Source organism: Atta colombica, unplaced genomic scaffold (assembly GCF_001594045.1).
Source record: "Atta colombica isolate Treedump-2 unplaced genomic scaffold, Acol1.0 scaffold149, whole genome shotgun sequence".
NCBI classification, from domain to species: Eukaryota; Metazoa; Arthropoda; class Insecta; order Hymenoptera; family Formicidae; genus Atta; species Atta colombica.
In genome coordinates this window covers 181,744-196,560 of record NW_017259238.1, presented here as the reverse complement: position 1 = coordinate 196,560, position 14,817 = coordinate 181,744, and the positions used below count along the sequence as shown (strand labels likewise).

Below are 14,817 nucleotides of genomic sequence, written 5' to 3'. Positions count from 1 at the left end.
TATATATCAAATATATTTTACATTATATAATTTATTAATGCAATTCTGTAACAACACCAATATTTACTCCATTATATATTTTAATATTTTTAATTGCAATGTTATATTAATTAATTAAACTGCATTAAACTTTTCAAAAATTCTCTCGCTTAAATTCAAAGATTACAATAAATTATTACAATATCTAATAATTATTACACAAACAATTTTGCGATATCTCCATCCGAACTATATCTAATCTTTAGGGAAAAAAATCATAAATATTTCGTAGATAAAGATCTACTTTTATTACAGATATGTCTACATTAAAAAGAAAAAAAAAAAAAAAAAAACGTTCCGACCACTCGATTTCTTTCATCGAAAGAATCATGTCGACAAATTCTATCACCGCAACATCGTGCAACATTTATACAAAGAATCCATCACACGTATTGGTCTATCATGTCAGAGAATTATCTCCTGTATATATACTCAAAGCAATATGTCAGCCGGAGATAACTATCGCGACGAGAGGTGACATTTCTTGAAACAAAAATGATAACGTTGGTTATCACATAAATTCGCATCTAATCCGGCGATATCACATCGATATCCCATATTGGTTAATTGGACCTCTTATCGGTCGCGCTGTTATCGGCATGTTTGCAAGCGCTTACGCTTCTCCCGCGCGCTCACTCACGATCGCTACCCCCCACCCATCCCTTGACAGCCCTTTCTCGGAAAAAAAAAGTCACGACGATGACACGCAGGAGATTAACGTGCACGATCGAAAATGATCATCCCCTTTATCCTTTCCTTTTTTTTTCTTTCGTCAGATTCATGCCGATTTGTGCGACGCACGTCGATCGCGCGGAGGAAAAATCGATGTACTCCTTGGCTCCTTCCCCCGTGACGCACTTACTCCTTGACGACAAAGAACGGGTTCTCCAGCGTCATTCCTCTATCCACTCCGTCTTTGAATTTAAAGCCTGGGCCGCGGCCTGTCTCGCCGCGACGGCCGCGCGGCACCCTCTGTGGAAGCGCGCTCGCGCCTCGGCCGCTCGCTCATCGGTGGGACGAGATTCTAGAGCGCGACCGGAGGTCCCCTCCGAGGAACGGCGCGCTCGCTGGGATTCGCGCTGGGAGTTGCACCCGCGGCGCGCAATCCCGTCGTCTAATATAATTTAGTACGGCGGGATGCACGGATAGTCAAGTCTGTCAATGTCGTAGAAGCCGCGATCTCGACTTCGGCGATATTTCACTCGTAATAATCGTAACCGCGTTGCCGAATGCCGTGACGTTTGACGTGGTTTGACGTCTGCTCCGATTCCGGCGCAACGCACCGCTATTTATTTGACTCACCCCCGCGAGCGCCCCATCGCGGCGCGTCGTGGCGCAACTCGCGCGACGCTCACAATGATGAACGCCGCGATATTGATTCGCCGCACGAACATACGGCGTTCATACTGTTGCGAGCAAGAAAAAAGGCTTTAAGTAACAAATTGAACATCATTTAAGAGATATTTATAATGAGATTTTAAGTAAAACTGAAGTTAAAAGATCATGGCACACAAAAAACTTAAGGCAATAATGCCAGTGTCACTACGCATTGAGGATTGTGAATTAAGGATTAGAATTCGACCAATCAGATAGTTTTAATTTTAATCCGTTTCATTCTAATTGGCTGAATTCTAATCCTTATTTCGTAATCCTCAATCTCCAATGCGTAATGTGACATAGGCATAAGGCCGAAATCAGATTACGTATTGAAAATTGAGAGCCAGCTCATCAACGACAACAAATCTAATCGGTCGATTTTTACATTGGAACTAACCAATCGCATTTGCTGTTCAACAGAATTGATCAATCACGGTTGATACTTAATCGACCGATTAGCTTAAGTCCGATTTACAATAAGTGTTTTAAGCTTTAAGTTATAAGAAATTGACCAATTACAGTTGAATGCGAGAAGAATAATCGACTATGATTTGTCTATTTCTTATTTCTTAAGGCTTAAAAAGCTATTATAAACCCGCTAATTGATGAGACTACCTGTGGCTGCTTTCACATGTAGCGTAATTTGCGTAAACGTAACTTGCGTTAGCTAATCAAATCATCTCAACAGAATAAAGCATAATAGCTGAAATAATTTGATTGATTGATGCAAGTGACGCTGTATGTGAAAGCAGTCTGAGGGTGGAGTCCTAAAGCGTAACCAATCGATAATCAATAAAATGCAAAACCACACAGATCGCTTTTGATTGGTTACGCAGTTACGCAATACACGGTAAAGGACGCCGCACACAAAATTCCGCAATAGTAATCGTAAGACGTAAACTTAAGCTGATGAGCCAATCAGGATACTGCTTTAGATTACGTAACCTAATGAAAAAAAATGGAAATAACTAAAAATAAACTTATCCATAACCTCATAATAAGGTGAATTTTAACTGAAACTTATGTGCATTTCCATTTCTATTAGTGTACGTAGATCTAACGCAGTATCCTGATTGGCTCATCGGTTTAAATTCGCGTTTTAAGATTATTGTTATAGAAATTTTGTATGCGGCAGCCCTAAATATACTTCAGGGACTCCGGCCTAAGATTAAAAATTAAATATTAAAATTTGACAATGAGGATATTTTTAGCTCCAATTGTTTTGATTGGTTAAATGATGATGGTTTCAATGATTTATACATTTAGATTCAGTGAGAAACTAAGAGCAAGACCAATCATATTAAAGAATTTTACAACTGCACTTGTAAAGCTGCTTCTTCTGCTGAACGCACACGAATTTTTTAATTTTCAATCACAATCTTCAATGTATCTGATTCTGGCTTTATGAATACCGGCCTCGGTGATCAGTTACGTTCAGCAGAACACAACAGTTTTGCAACCGTTTTATGCCTCTGACACATCAGCGCGACATGCGATATCCAATGAGTATATAGCTTTACCGAATTCTCATTCTAAAGGTATATATCATTGGATATCGCGTATCGCGCGCAACTAACATCGCGCTGGTGTGCCATTGCTGGCAACACAATGAAAAGCACAGGCAATAGGAATAGGGAATAAAAGATTTCAACTTATCAGAAAGCGTCCATTCTATTATTCATTTCTGTTTCTGATAAGTTGAAATCTCTTATTCCTTGTTTCCATTGCCTGTGCTTTTTATTGTGTTTCTAGCTTTAGACTGCATTTTCATGCTGATGCTCGACATTCATTTTTAGCGGTATATAGATCACATGATCAAAATTATATGCTATTCGTCAATTTTCACGTGACTTATTTGATACTCGAATCGAGCGTCAGCATGAAAACGCAGCTTTATGATTGTCCATTGAGATAGAACCATTCTGATCTGATTTAAACTTTCGATGGAAGATGGCCGATGTTTCCGAACATAGCTTCCCTATAGTTTATGGTCGCGCGCGCCTTTTTCACTTGGTTTCAAATTCATGTTCAAAGTTGTGCGAGTCAAATTCAATACTTGTATCGGAGTGTGATTCGGTGCGATTCGATCTTCTGTGAGTTTGTGAACTTTATGAAAAAAACGAAGAAATTCGTCTCGAGGCAATTCCCGTAATCCGCGTAAATCCGCTTACCATTGCAGTAATTCGAGTTTCCCAGTGAGTATTCCTCGCAACTATGAATCTTTTTTAATTGCGCCTTTTTTTAATTGTTTGTCCATTTTTCTCCCTTCCACATCTCTCTCTTTTTCGGTCTCATTAAATTTAAATCTCATATCTATAAAATGAAGAGCAGAATGTGCAGTAAGTAGAACAGACATATGTATGACTAAACATAACCTATTTAAACATTCCATGTAACAGAATCGATTTTCGCAGAAACTTTGAAGTTTTTTTTATTAAGGATTATAGGTACATTTTGTAGACAGGTTGCAAATAAAACAGCAACATTTCGGGATATAATATTCATGTTTTTTTTTTCTCTTAAACTCTCACAATCATAACAGTTTAGGTATAACGATTTTGCTAGGACAGTGCTGGAAAACTAAATATTTCTGCTTTCATTGAGGAATGTCTCGTTTTTCAATTAAAATATATACAACGTTAGCTAATTATTAATTAAAAATATGGAAATGTTAAAGATTTGCTAAAGAAATATATATACATGCGTATATATGTAAAAGTAAATCATAGATGTCTCTTACTTACGTTCACGGTAACGCTATATACAGAATGTCCCATCAAAAAACTAAGTTTTTGAAATGTTTATTTCCTTCGATTGTGATGATTGTGAAAAAGAAAAAATATTTCTATCCAACTAACACACCAATGTCTGCATAGTATTAAAAAAGCGACTATTTGCACTTTTTTCATGCCTTCTTAACGCTTTATAGACGCTGTGTGCTACTTCAGTAATTTATGAAAGATGGATCTTGTGAAATATTTTTATATATTGTCACAATCAAAGAAAATAATTAAATTTTTTCCATTTCTGGTAGCACACTAAGTCTTTTCGACAAAAATATATTTTCTCCATATATAACATTTTTAGGTTTTTAAAATTAAAAAAATATAAAAAGTTTAATCTAATATAAAATAAATTAAATTTTACATCTTGGAAAGAAACGTTTGTAAGAATTATGTAAAGAAAATAGTTACTAATAAATGAATTGAAGTGACATGTTTGTGTGAATGAAAATTTAAAATATAAAAAAAGATATAGATCGTTATCCCTTTCCATATTTTTGCATTGCCTTCTAATAATTCTGACAGTTAAATTTCTGTTAAAAGTTAAGCTGAAAGACAAATTCTTTTGAAGCGAACAATGTGTTTCGATGCGATGAAACGCTCAATATACATGCAAGCGTTACATAATTAAAAGTTTATAAGCAACAGGAATTTTTTGTAAAGACGATTAACACAGGCCTCCCTCATAATCGTCCTCTTCCTCCTGCTTTTGTGTAGATTTTGGTGGTGATGCAACTTCTGGTTTCTTCTCGATTGATTGACTAGATTCATTGACTTCATTCTTTGCCTAAGAAAATCAACAAATCACTGTCATTGTATGCCTAACGAAATAATCAAATATATAATGATAAAATAGTGGATAATGATAAAATATAATAATGAAATTCACATGGTTAACTTCAGCTTCAATGGTAGCCTGTCCGCCAACCTTGGACGCGTTAGGAGAAACATAGGATTCCGCGGCGTTAGCTCTTACTCCAGCAGGTGGAATAGCGTATTCCTGTTGTGGTAAAGGTAAACCTCGCGCTAACTTGGCATACTCCACATCCATGTGTTTGATAAAAGGACTGTTAAGAGCTGCCCGAGCTGCATCCGCATCTTCATTATCATATGCTTGTAGCAACATCTCCAATGTTTGCACCTGAAAAACCAATAAATTGCGTATTGACATAATTGACAAATTTTTCCATCTTGGTACTAATGAATCGTCAACTTTCCAATTACCAAGAAACATTCGTTGAACAATATATTGAGAGAATTTTAATTTTAAATTTCTTTTAATTTTTAAGAAAATTATATATCTTTCACGTACTTCAGGGGCCTCACAGAAGTTACCCCATTCTTTGAAGGCCTTTTCGGCTGCAACCTGATCACCTCGTGCCAATTGCACTAATACCAACGCCACAGTAAGCCTTCCAAGCGACTGCCAAAGCTTGACATCCTGATACATGCCAATCTCGCGACGTATCGCATCTGCTGCCTCGTCATACATCTGTAGCTTCACTAATAGTCTCGCAACTTTGCTCATGTATTCCGCTGCATGTCGCGGATTGTCCTCGCCCTACAAACAATATTTTCTTTCAAGCATTCTTACTATAGATTTTTATACAATTATTTTTAATATTTAATTTTTAATAAATTTTCAAAATTCTTATATATAACATTTTCTAAAATCTTTTTAAGTTATAGATCTGTATAATTCAAATCATATAATCTTTCTTCTTCTTTTTCATATAATATTTTGATATTTCTATAATTTTGTTAATTTTATTCATAAAGTGACAAGATTTTTTTACCGAGATTATGTCAACCGCGCGTCTAAATAGCTCCAGAGCCTGCTGAGGCTGTGTAGCTTCCAACATCTTGGCTGCCTTGTCGAGAGCAGTAACACCTGATTCAGGAGATCCATGCTGCTGGAAAAGGCCACAAGCACTGTGAGCTAGTTTTGATACTTCTGACAAATTTCCCATTTCCTTGCAGACAAGCAGAGCCTGCTCGATGCACCTGAAAACATTGTATTCTTATAATATCATAATATGATAATTATATAATAAAATCTAAATTGTATATATCTGTGATATATACCTTGCTGCATGGAACCATCTATTGGAACAATAATTGCAGAATTAAAGAAAATATACGAGGATGTGTGAAATTTTAGCAGAAACTTTAAGAAAAAGTTAAGTTCCTATAATACAAAGTTTGTCTTTTGGATATCTTTATGAAAATGTATAATAATTGAGTATTAAAATAATGATAAAGAATACAATAAATAAATTTTTGGACGAGTTTAATAAAAAGATATATTTTATGCAACACTTAAAATTGAAAAATCAGAAATTGTTTTTTTTTTATTATTATATTTATTTATATTTTTATTATTATTATATCAAAGGATACGCTTTAGTTTGTTTGTAACAGTCGGCTGCCTTCACTAAACAATCTTTACACTGTGCATATGATTTGGCTACTCGGAAGCAGGTTGCTAAAGAATTATAAAAGTATAGTTAAATTATTCAACTGTCTGCAAAAGTCTTGATTAATTTCTTAATTTATTATATATTGCAGAATTTTTGAACACCGATAAAATATTTGATTTTTATTTTTACACTTTGTCTAAATATTTTATTATCATAATCTGATAAAATATATTTTTCTTACCAGCATGTGAATATTCATCAGCTGCTACCTCATAATCAGGTCGCCATTTCAAGAATGTAGGTTTCAAGCTGAAAGAAATAAAGATTTGTTCCACATAAAAACCTACAAATAATATATATTTTTGCTCTGAAGTACTTGTCCATTCCTTCTTTCTTAATTAAGTAAACAAAGTAGAATAAATTTCAGTCTCCTCTTTTTAATCTTCTAAATGTAACGATGTTTGATATAGCTCAAAATTTTACATTCTATATATTGCTTCCTTACTACAAAAATAGCACAACTTAAAAAATTAAGTTTTCTATAAAAGAAAAAAACCTATTTTTCCATTTATCAGAAAATCATTGGCTACTCAATCATTTTCGTGTTTCACAATTTTTTAAAAATCATCCTTTTTTAATTATGACAATTTTGATAATTATGACGATTTTTTATGAATCTTAGTTTACTTTTGATGATTGATAGAGTTATATTTACTTAACTCGTACTTGGTAATAATTTGAAATCATGTTTTTTGAATTGTATCACTTTTTAAACAAGAAAATGATATGTACAAAGACTATAATAAAATTGGAACAGAATTTACTTAAACATAATTTATTTAAACATAAAAAAAGATACTATAAAAATTAAGAGGGACAAATATCACTTTTAAGCATTAGTATATAATTTTAGAAAACTTATACTTACAAGCCTTTAAAAGAGATTATTGAAGTTTGTCATAAGCTCATATAAGCTCATTTTGTTAACCTTTAATACTAGATCGACATACCATGTCTAACAATACAAAATCTAACGAGGAACATTCTAAATACTCCAATAATATCTGAGCGATTCGTAAGCATCAAAAGAATCTTGAGGGCGAGAGTAATGCTTACGCTTTTTCAGCCTGACGTATGTGCTCGTTTGCCTCCTCGATCTTTGACATTTTCCTCCGAATGGTGTCTTCGTTTTCCTCTGCGGTCGAGCACAACGACAACAAAGTTATGTCAGTTCAATGCCTGGAATTGCGTCCAAATCCTAAAAGCTGCTCGCCTCTCGTCAAAGCACTGTGTCCGCATACAGACGCTGAGAGTGCTGAGACTAATCTTTACACTTGTCGTTCATCAGCAGTATCAGCACCGACCGTTCTCGAGATTGCGAGAAGCGCACAAGCGATTATCGACGAGGCGACTTGACCTAACCTAACCTAACCTAACCTAACCTAACATAACCTACTTCGCCTCGCCTGCGTAATGCGTCGTGTGTAACAGCTTGTCAAACATGATTGGTTCTCATTCGTTCTTCATCAATTAGTTACGAATACGATTCCGATTACCGATATATATTCGACGGATTTGTTTTGCTACACTCATCCGTGAATCACGGATGAGTGTCTTTTAATCTTTAGTTCCAGTATTTGGTGTTAATTTTTTGTTTGAATTTCGAACGTGTAGTTTCGGTGAAAATGTAATTTTCGTGATTTGCCAATTCGCAGATCTTCGCTTGATTTTACGAAGTCTTCATTGTTGATTCTCATTGTGACAAAGTTTATTTCTACAACTGTAATTGTCGCGAAGTCGTTGGCGGGAAAGACCTAACCTCAAATCGTGGACTAATAGATAAATTCTCTCACGTTTACAAATTGAGGTAATAACAGAAGTTTTCCTTGTTGTTTCTGCTATTTTCACTTACATTTTTTTAGAATTTGATTTTTGTTTATACGCTTCAACAAACTGTTTACTAAAGATAATCTAAAAAATTGTTAAATGTTACTCTTATTTATAAAAGATTTATACTTTATATACTTTATATACTTTATATACATATTCTTACTTTAAAAGATGACACGACTCAAAAAATTAAATTTTTCAGAAAAGACAATTGAGAAAAAACAATTTTTCAATTTAACAAAAAATTATTGATTAATCAATCAAATAATATTGACAAAAGAAATACTCAGAAATTCTTATTTAAATTATATCAATAATGGTACATGTCAGTTTTGTATCAATCCTTAAAAAATTCTTTTTGAATTGTATTTTGAATTCTATTTGAATGATTTAATAATCTATTATACAAAATTATAACAAATCCTGAACAATTCATTAAAAATGACCTAATTCAAAAATGACCTAATTCATAAAACAATTTATATTTTTCAAATCTTTGATTATCAAATTGTCTTGATTCTAGATGTTCTAAGTACAAGATTCTTTTTATTTATAAAAAATAGTTCAAAAATATTAAGCAATATGAGACAATTATAGTCTCAAATTAAATAATTCAATAAATTATAAGTGCCATTATTAATTATTAAGAACTTATACTGAACATTTATGTTTAAGTTAATTTATTTATGACAATAAAAATGTATATGTTTTGGATATGGTCAATACGATATTACAAATGCTTTAAAGCATTTTTTTAGTTGATTAATTAATAAAATTCTTCTAATTGGTCCATCAAACACTTCAAAGCATTTATAGCAAGTCTTTGATCACAGTTTTTGATCTATGATTTGTGGATAATAAGCTCTCGATTGGACATCACTAGTCACAAGGGCCAATTGTCTAGGCTTTCTAGTTAACTGTTGTGAGTGGCTCGTGTCCAGTCAGGTGCTACCTTAAATACCATCTTAAATATCATAGACCCATTATATTCTAATTTATGTATTAAATTCTATATGGTCAAAAATACTGTCAATATTAACAAATATTGACAATAGCTGTGTTCAGCAGAAAAAGCAGCTTTGCATTATTGTTGTAAAATTTTTGAATATGATCTTGCCCTTTCCTCACTGAAAAAATGTATAAACCAATCATAGGGATTTTACAACAATTGTAAAGCTGCTTTTTCTGCTGAACGCAGCCGTTATTATTTTATTGATTTTGTGTGGTTAATATTGATGGATTGATGATGATGATGTAGAGATACTGATAGTGAATTTTTGTTCTCATCAGAATTGCTTTATTAGGATCCATGTCACAGTATACAATAGATAATATATGTAAAACTAAACTACTGAAATAAACGATAAGAATCTTATTGGACCGTAAGTACATGTGAAAATTCAATCAATAGGAAATAGGAAATAAAAACCCACAATGGTCAGCTGGATCTTTAATGTTTAAATAATTCAATGTGAATTTATACATACTATATATTATATATACTTGCATATCTATATTTGTAATCATTGGAACTTAGGATTTACACACAGAATTAATATTTTAATAATACCATATTAGTATTCTAATAATATACCATATTTGTAACTGTCATTTGAACTATGTGCCAAAACTAAGATTTAAAAACGCAGTTAACTATTGAAATAATGTCACAATTAAATTTTAATGCTTAAACATCTATTAAAGAGATCTTATGCTGGAAATCTGTAAATAAATTTATTTATTGTAAAAAAATATGACTTCGACCGAGAGTCGAATCCAGATCTTTAATGACTCCCGGCCAAGGTCATATTTTTTTCCTATTTTTGGCGCACAATTAAAATATGATATATACTAAAATATGATATATATGATATACTATATAATATAGACTACAAATATGATATATACTATATGCATATATATGTACATATATAGTATTATATATACAAATTCATTATTAAATTATTTAAGCATTAAAGATCTAATTTTGATCGTTTATTTCTTATTTCCTAAAATGAAATATATTGTCAATAATACTGATCGTATAAATACTAAAAATATTGATGCGCACCTATTGTTAGTATTACTAATTTAATATTATTGATCAATATTATCTGTACTGATCATCTTTATGACTTCCTTTTCTCTACTGTCTTTGACTCTGTCAATAGACATTACATTTTCATTTGATCTATACTGTGCGAACTGGCAGTATGTCAGAAATGGATTTAACAGAGCTTCATGTAAGTTCTTTTTTTATTTTTCTTTTGTTCATTTAATTATTAATATAATATTATTAGTTATTTTGTAAACTCGGCAATTGTAACTTATATAAAAATATAAGATGTGCTTCATAATAACAAGGATCATATCATTACTTTTGATGCAAAAATTGGCTACGAATTTCACTTAATTTATCGATGCAGACCAATAGTTTAGATTGACTAAGTTTATTTTGTATTATACATAAATTGAGGTTTTGATTGCAGTAATTATTGTATCATCATCATCAAATTTAAAGGAGAAATTATTATATATTAAAGAGAATTCGAATCGTAGGTCAAAACATATATATATTTTTATTATTGTCATATGAATAAATTAACACAAATATCCAATGTCGGTTCTTAATGATATTTATATTTTATTGTCTCAAATATATATTTGTGAAAGATATGATTTCTATAAAAACCTTATTTGGCAGATAAATTGTGAAATTAAATTAGTTTGCTTTCGATGATTGATAGAGTAATTTTTATTTAACTCATTCATGATAATAACTTGAAGGTAACATTTTTGAGTGTCTTTTAAAATAAGGGATATTATATCTTTATATATTATAAATACTGTATCTGAAATAACACTTACTATAATTATATAGTGCAATTCCTAATAAAAAACTAAAAAGTGCTCTACCATTTGCAATTTACAAAATAGTTAATGAGATTAATTTCAAAAGTTTGCCGAATAAACGGATAAAATCGATATATAGGACAATTTTAAGATATCTTTGTAAAATATCTTGAAGATGTTTCTTAAAGAACTCTTAAAGATATCTTAAAGTTTTCTTATACGTCAATTTTAGACATTTTGCTCATTGGGTGACTAAAAAAAATATTGCGAAAATTACAAAATGGTAGAGAACTTTTCAACTCAGTTTTTTTATTAGGAAAACTTTTACTAGGAAAACTATATGATTATAATGAGCGTTATTTTAGATACATCCTGTATACATATTAATTCTATTTTGACAATTTATATCATGAGTATTATAATTGTAAGATTACGATATTTTATATTATTCTTTATTTATAAGAATTGAAAAAATATAATTAGATGGCCGAGCGATTAGAAGATCTGAATCTGCCCAATGCGGTTGTGACCAGAATCATCAAAGAAGCTTTACCAGATGGAGTGACAGTTGGAAAAGATGCCAGAACAGCGGTGGCGAAGGCCGCATCCATTTTCATATTGTATCTCACATCGGCTGCCAATATAGTAGCCAAGAAGAGTAACCGCAAGACTGTCAGTGGCCCAGACGTGATACAAGCGATGATAGATGTCGAGTTTGATCAGTTTGTTGAGCCATTGCAGGAATCTCTTGAAAACTTTAAAAAGATTCAGAAAGAAAAGAAAGACGCGACGTCGAAGAAAAAACAACAAAAGAAAGATGATGATGATGTAAATGGTGAAGATGAAGAAGCGGGAAGAGAAATTATTGAAATTTTCTAAAAAAGTGAATTCATCACATATATGTATTATTCTTAAAAAATTATCTATAGTAATAATTTAAGATATTTATAATATAAATTAAACGCTCAAGTGTGAATAATAAAAACTCTGATAAAACTCTGATAAAAAATGAACTCTGAAGCTAGTTAAATGAAAGTTTAATATTTATTTTAATTACGTTCATGTAATAACAGCAGATTACACATAAAACATTTTTTAATAATATTCATTATTTAATAATGTTAAAATATTATAATGTTATAAACAATATGCTGTTTTTGCACAAAAGAAAATTATTATAAAATAATAATTATTTAAAAGTTTGCGATGATGAGAAGATCGATTTGCATAAATGAGAATTTTATTATTATATTATTTTACAGAAGAAAAATCTCTCTTTTTCATGATCAAATAATGCTAACGTTAGATAGAAAGTAACACTCGAATTGTATTGAATCTTAGAATCGATTGTTTATCAAAATTTCATTGTAAAAATTATTTTTTATAAATGCACTGATTTTCTCGCACTAACTTCTCGACTTAATTACCAACAAATTTTATATTTTTGTCTTTCTCTCAGGTGTGCTTGTATATTCTAATATATTCTATAATTTATGAAGATATGTACGTGATTAATTTAATTACAATAGAATAATTATATTTTGCATAGGTAATAAGGATATAAAATATGTCCATTTTTTTCTATGCTTCCTTTGAACATTTCACATTTCTTTTTAATTTTGCTTTGGTGGTATCTTCAATTAATACTGAAATCTATCTAAAGCCAATTGTCTAGCATATTTTATATTATATTATATAAGTATATATCAAATTATGTATGATTAAAATAATTTTAACGTGTAAATTTGTGTTCTTCTACATTCCAATGTGTACACATGATTTCTGTAAAATCAGTGTAAAACATATAATGTATAATATAATGTTTACGACATGACATAATGATAAAACATAGAAATTTGCGCAATAAATATTTTCTATATTTCTTAAATTGTGTCTTTTAATGTATTAGATTGATAATAAGTATTTGTCTTTTTTCTTTTGATATTTTCTGACTAAAAAAAAAAAGAATGATGCAAACGATTATCTGATTTATTATTTAAATTATCAATCGAAGTGCATATAACAAGATCTATAAAGTATAGATAGTACTCGTGTAAAAGGTTGTTTCAATTTTGTTATATCAAATTGATTAAAGAATTTCTAATGGAAACATTTTATATTTTGTGTGTAAAAAACTAGTTGCTTATGAAATTGATCATTTGAACAATTTGCGAGTCACAATATACAGGGTGTTTGAGATCACTCACACATTTATTTTAAAATGAGAAATGATTTTTATTAAAAATGCTTTAAATAAAAGTTATGTGACCTGAAGGAGACAAATAATAATAAAATCAATTATAACTTTTGTTTTAAATATTTTTGTTAAAAATCACCTCTCATTATTTTGAAATGGATGTACGTACACACACACACACACACACACACACACACAAAGGTGTATAATAGTATATTCTCTATATACCGATATTTATGAGCTTTATATTAGTGGTAAATATAACTTTTGTGCGTGGTTATACTTTCCACTACTATGGAAACAGTTTGTTGACGTACATAATCACAGATCAGGAAGAATAGCGTATTTTGATACTCTTAAGAAGCATCAAGATATTATTCGCGTTTAAGCTGAATAAAATCGAGTTTTATAAATTTAAGGCTGCACAACTCGAACTTTACGTTCTATTAAACTTCTGCACATTGGACATTCTGCAGAAATTTTTTCTGCACAAATAGAGCAACAGCAGAAGTGTCCACAAGGTAAAAAAATCACTTCGCACTGCAAAAAAGAAAGACAATTGATATAATAATAACGAAATAAATTCGTCGATATCGAGCATTGAAATTTTATATGTATAAAAACATTTACTTGCAAGTCGAAGCAAATTACGCATTCGATTATGTTGACATTCTGAATAGAATCGTCTTGATCGCTGGTCGATGCCTCTTCGAGAGGCGCAGAAGCTGTTACAGACGATCTGGAATCACTTAGTTTAACTTCTGATAGATAATTCTCAACTGCCAGCATTATGGCAGCGCGATCATTCTCGGAATTTATGCCAATCTGCAAAACAAAAATGATACAAAATAATAGGTGTGTTTTAAATAATTAAAAGTTTATTCATTACAAATAAAATCTGATTATATAAGTCACAAATTTATTTACAAATCACAAATTTATTTAACACTACAAAAATATTCCAATTTATAATATTTTAAAACGAAGTTTTAAAAATTTGATACTTGCATTCTTTAATTGTTCGTTACTAATGTCTGGTAACAAAGATGGTAAAGTGGCTAAGAATGGAAGGCAGTGCAAAGCTCCTGCTATCGCCACATGTCGAACCAGCATAGGTTCCAACATTTCCAATAATCCTTGTGGCCGAGCTTCCATCAAAGATTGATATTGCATCAGCCAAAACAAACTGTCACGTCTCACGTTCTATCAATAATTTTTAATAATTTTATTGTTTTCTTTTGTTTCAACATCTTTGTTT

At 31.1% G+C, this 14,817-nt stretch overlaps 3 protein-coding genes across 6 annotated transcripts in view; 1 reads left to right on the top strand and 2 right to left on the bottom strand.

Moving 5' to 3' along the window:
* Window positions 1-7,998, bottom strand: part of LOC108685246 — a 12,818-nt gene extending 4,820 nt beyond the window's left edge. The window contains 8 exon segments of the mRNA XM_018189938.1: window positions 4,872-4,986; window positions 5,098-5,340; window positions 5,512-5,760; window positions 5,996-6,203; window positions 6,285-6,302; window positions 6,600-6,684; window positions 6,861-6,928; window positions 7,736-7,998. Of these exon segments, the coding sequence (XP_018045427.1) occupies window positions 4,872-4,986; window positions 5,098-5,340; window positions 5,512-5,760; window positions 5,996-6,203; window positions 6,285-6,302; window positions 6,600-6,684; window positions 6,861-6,928; window positions 7,736-7,785 (1,036 nt within the window). The 5' untranslated portion in view covers window positions 7,786-7,998.
* A 226-nt stretch (window positions 7,999-8,224) lies between these two features.
* On the top strand, window positions 8,225-12,241 carry LOC108685243 (DNA polymerase epsilon subunit 3). Its single transcript, XM_018189934.1, has 2 exons — window positions 8,225-8,486; window positions 11,846-12,241. Exon 2 carries the CDS (start codon window positions 11,846-11,848, stop codon window positions 12,239-12,241), a length of 396 nt encoding a protein of 131 aa, XP_018045423.1. The 5' UTR covers window positions 8,225-8,486.
* A 1,541-nt stretch (window positions 12,242-13,782) lies between these two features.
* The window catches only part of LOC108685234 (E3 ubiquitin-protein ligase LRSAM1-like), a 7,427-nt gene continuing 6,392 nt past the window's right edge, over window positions 13,783-14,817 (bottom strand). For all 4 annotated transcript variants that reach the window (XM_018189921.1, XM_018189922.1, XM_018189923.1 and 1 more), the window contains 3 exons: window positions 14,568-14,762; window positions 14,190-14,384; window positions 13,783-14,099 (listed from right to left, as the gene is read on the bottom strand). In XM_018189921.1, coding sequence (XP_018045410.1) covers window positions 13,974-14,099; window positions 14,190-14,384; window positions 14,568-14,762 — 516 coding nt within the window. In that variant the 3' untranslated portion in view covers window positions 13,783-13,973. The remainder of the gene's footprint in view (window positions 14,100-14,189; window positions 14,385-14,567; window positions 14,763-14,817) is intronic.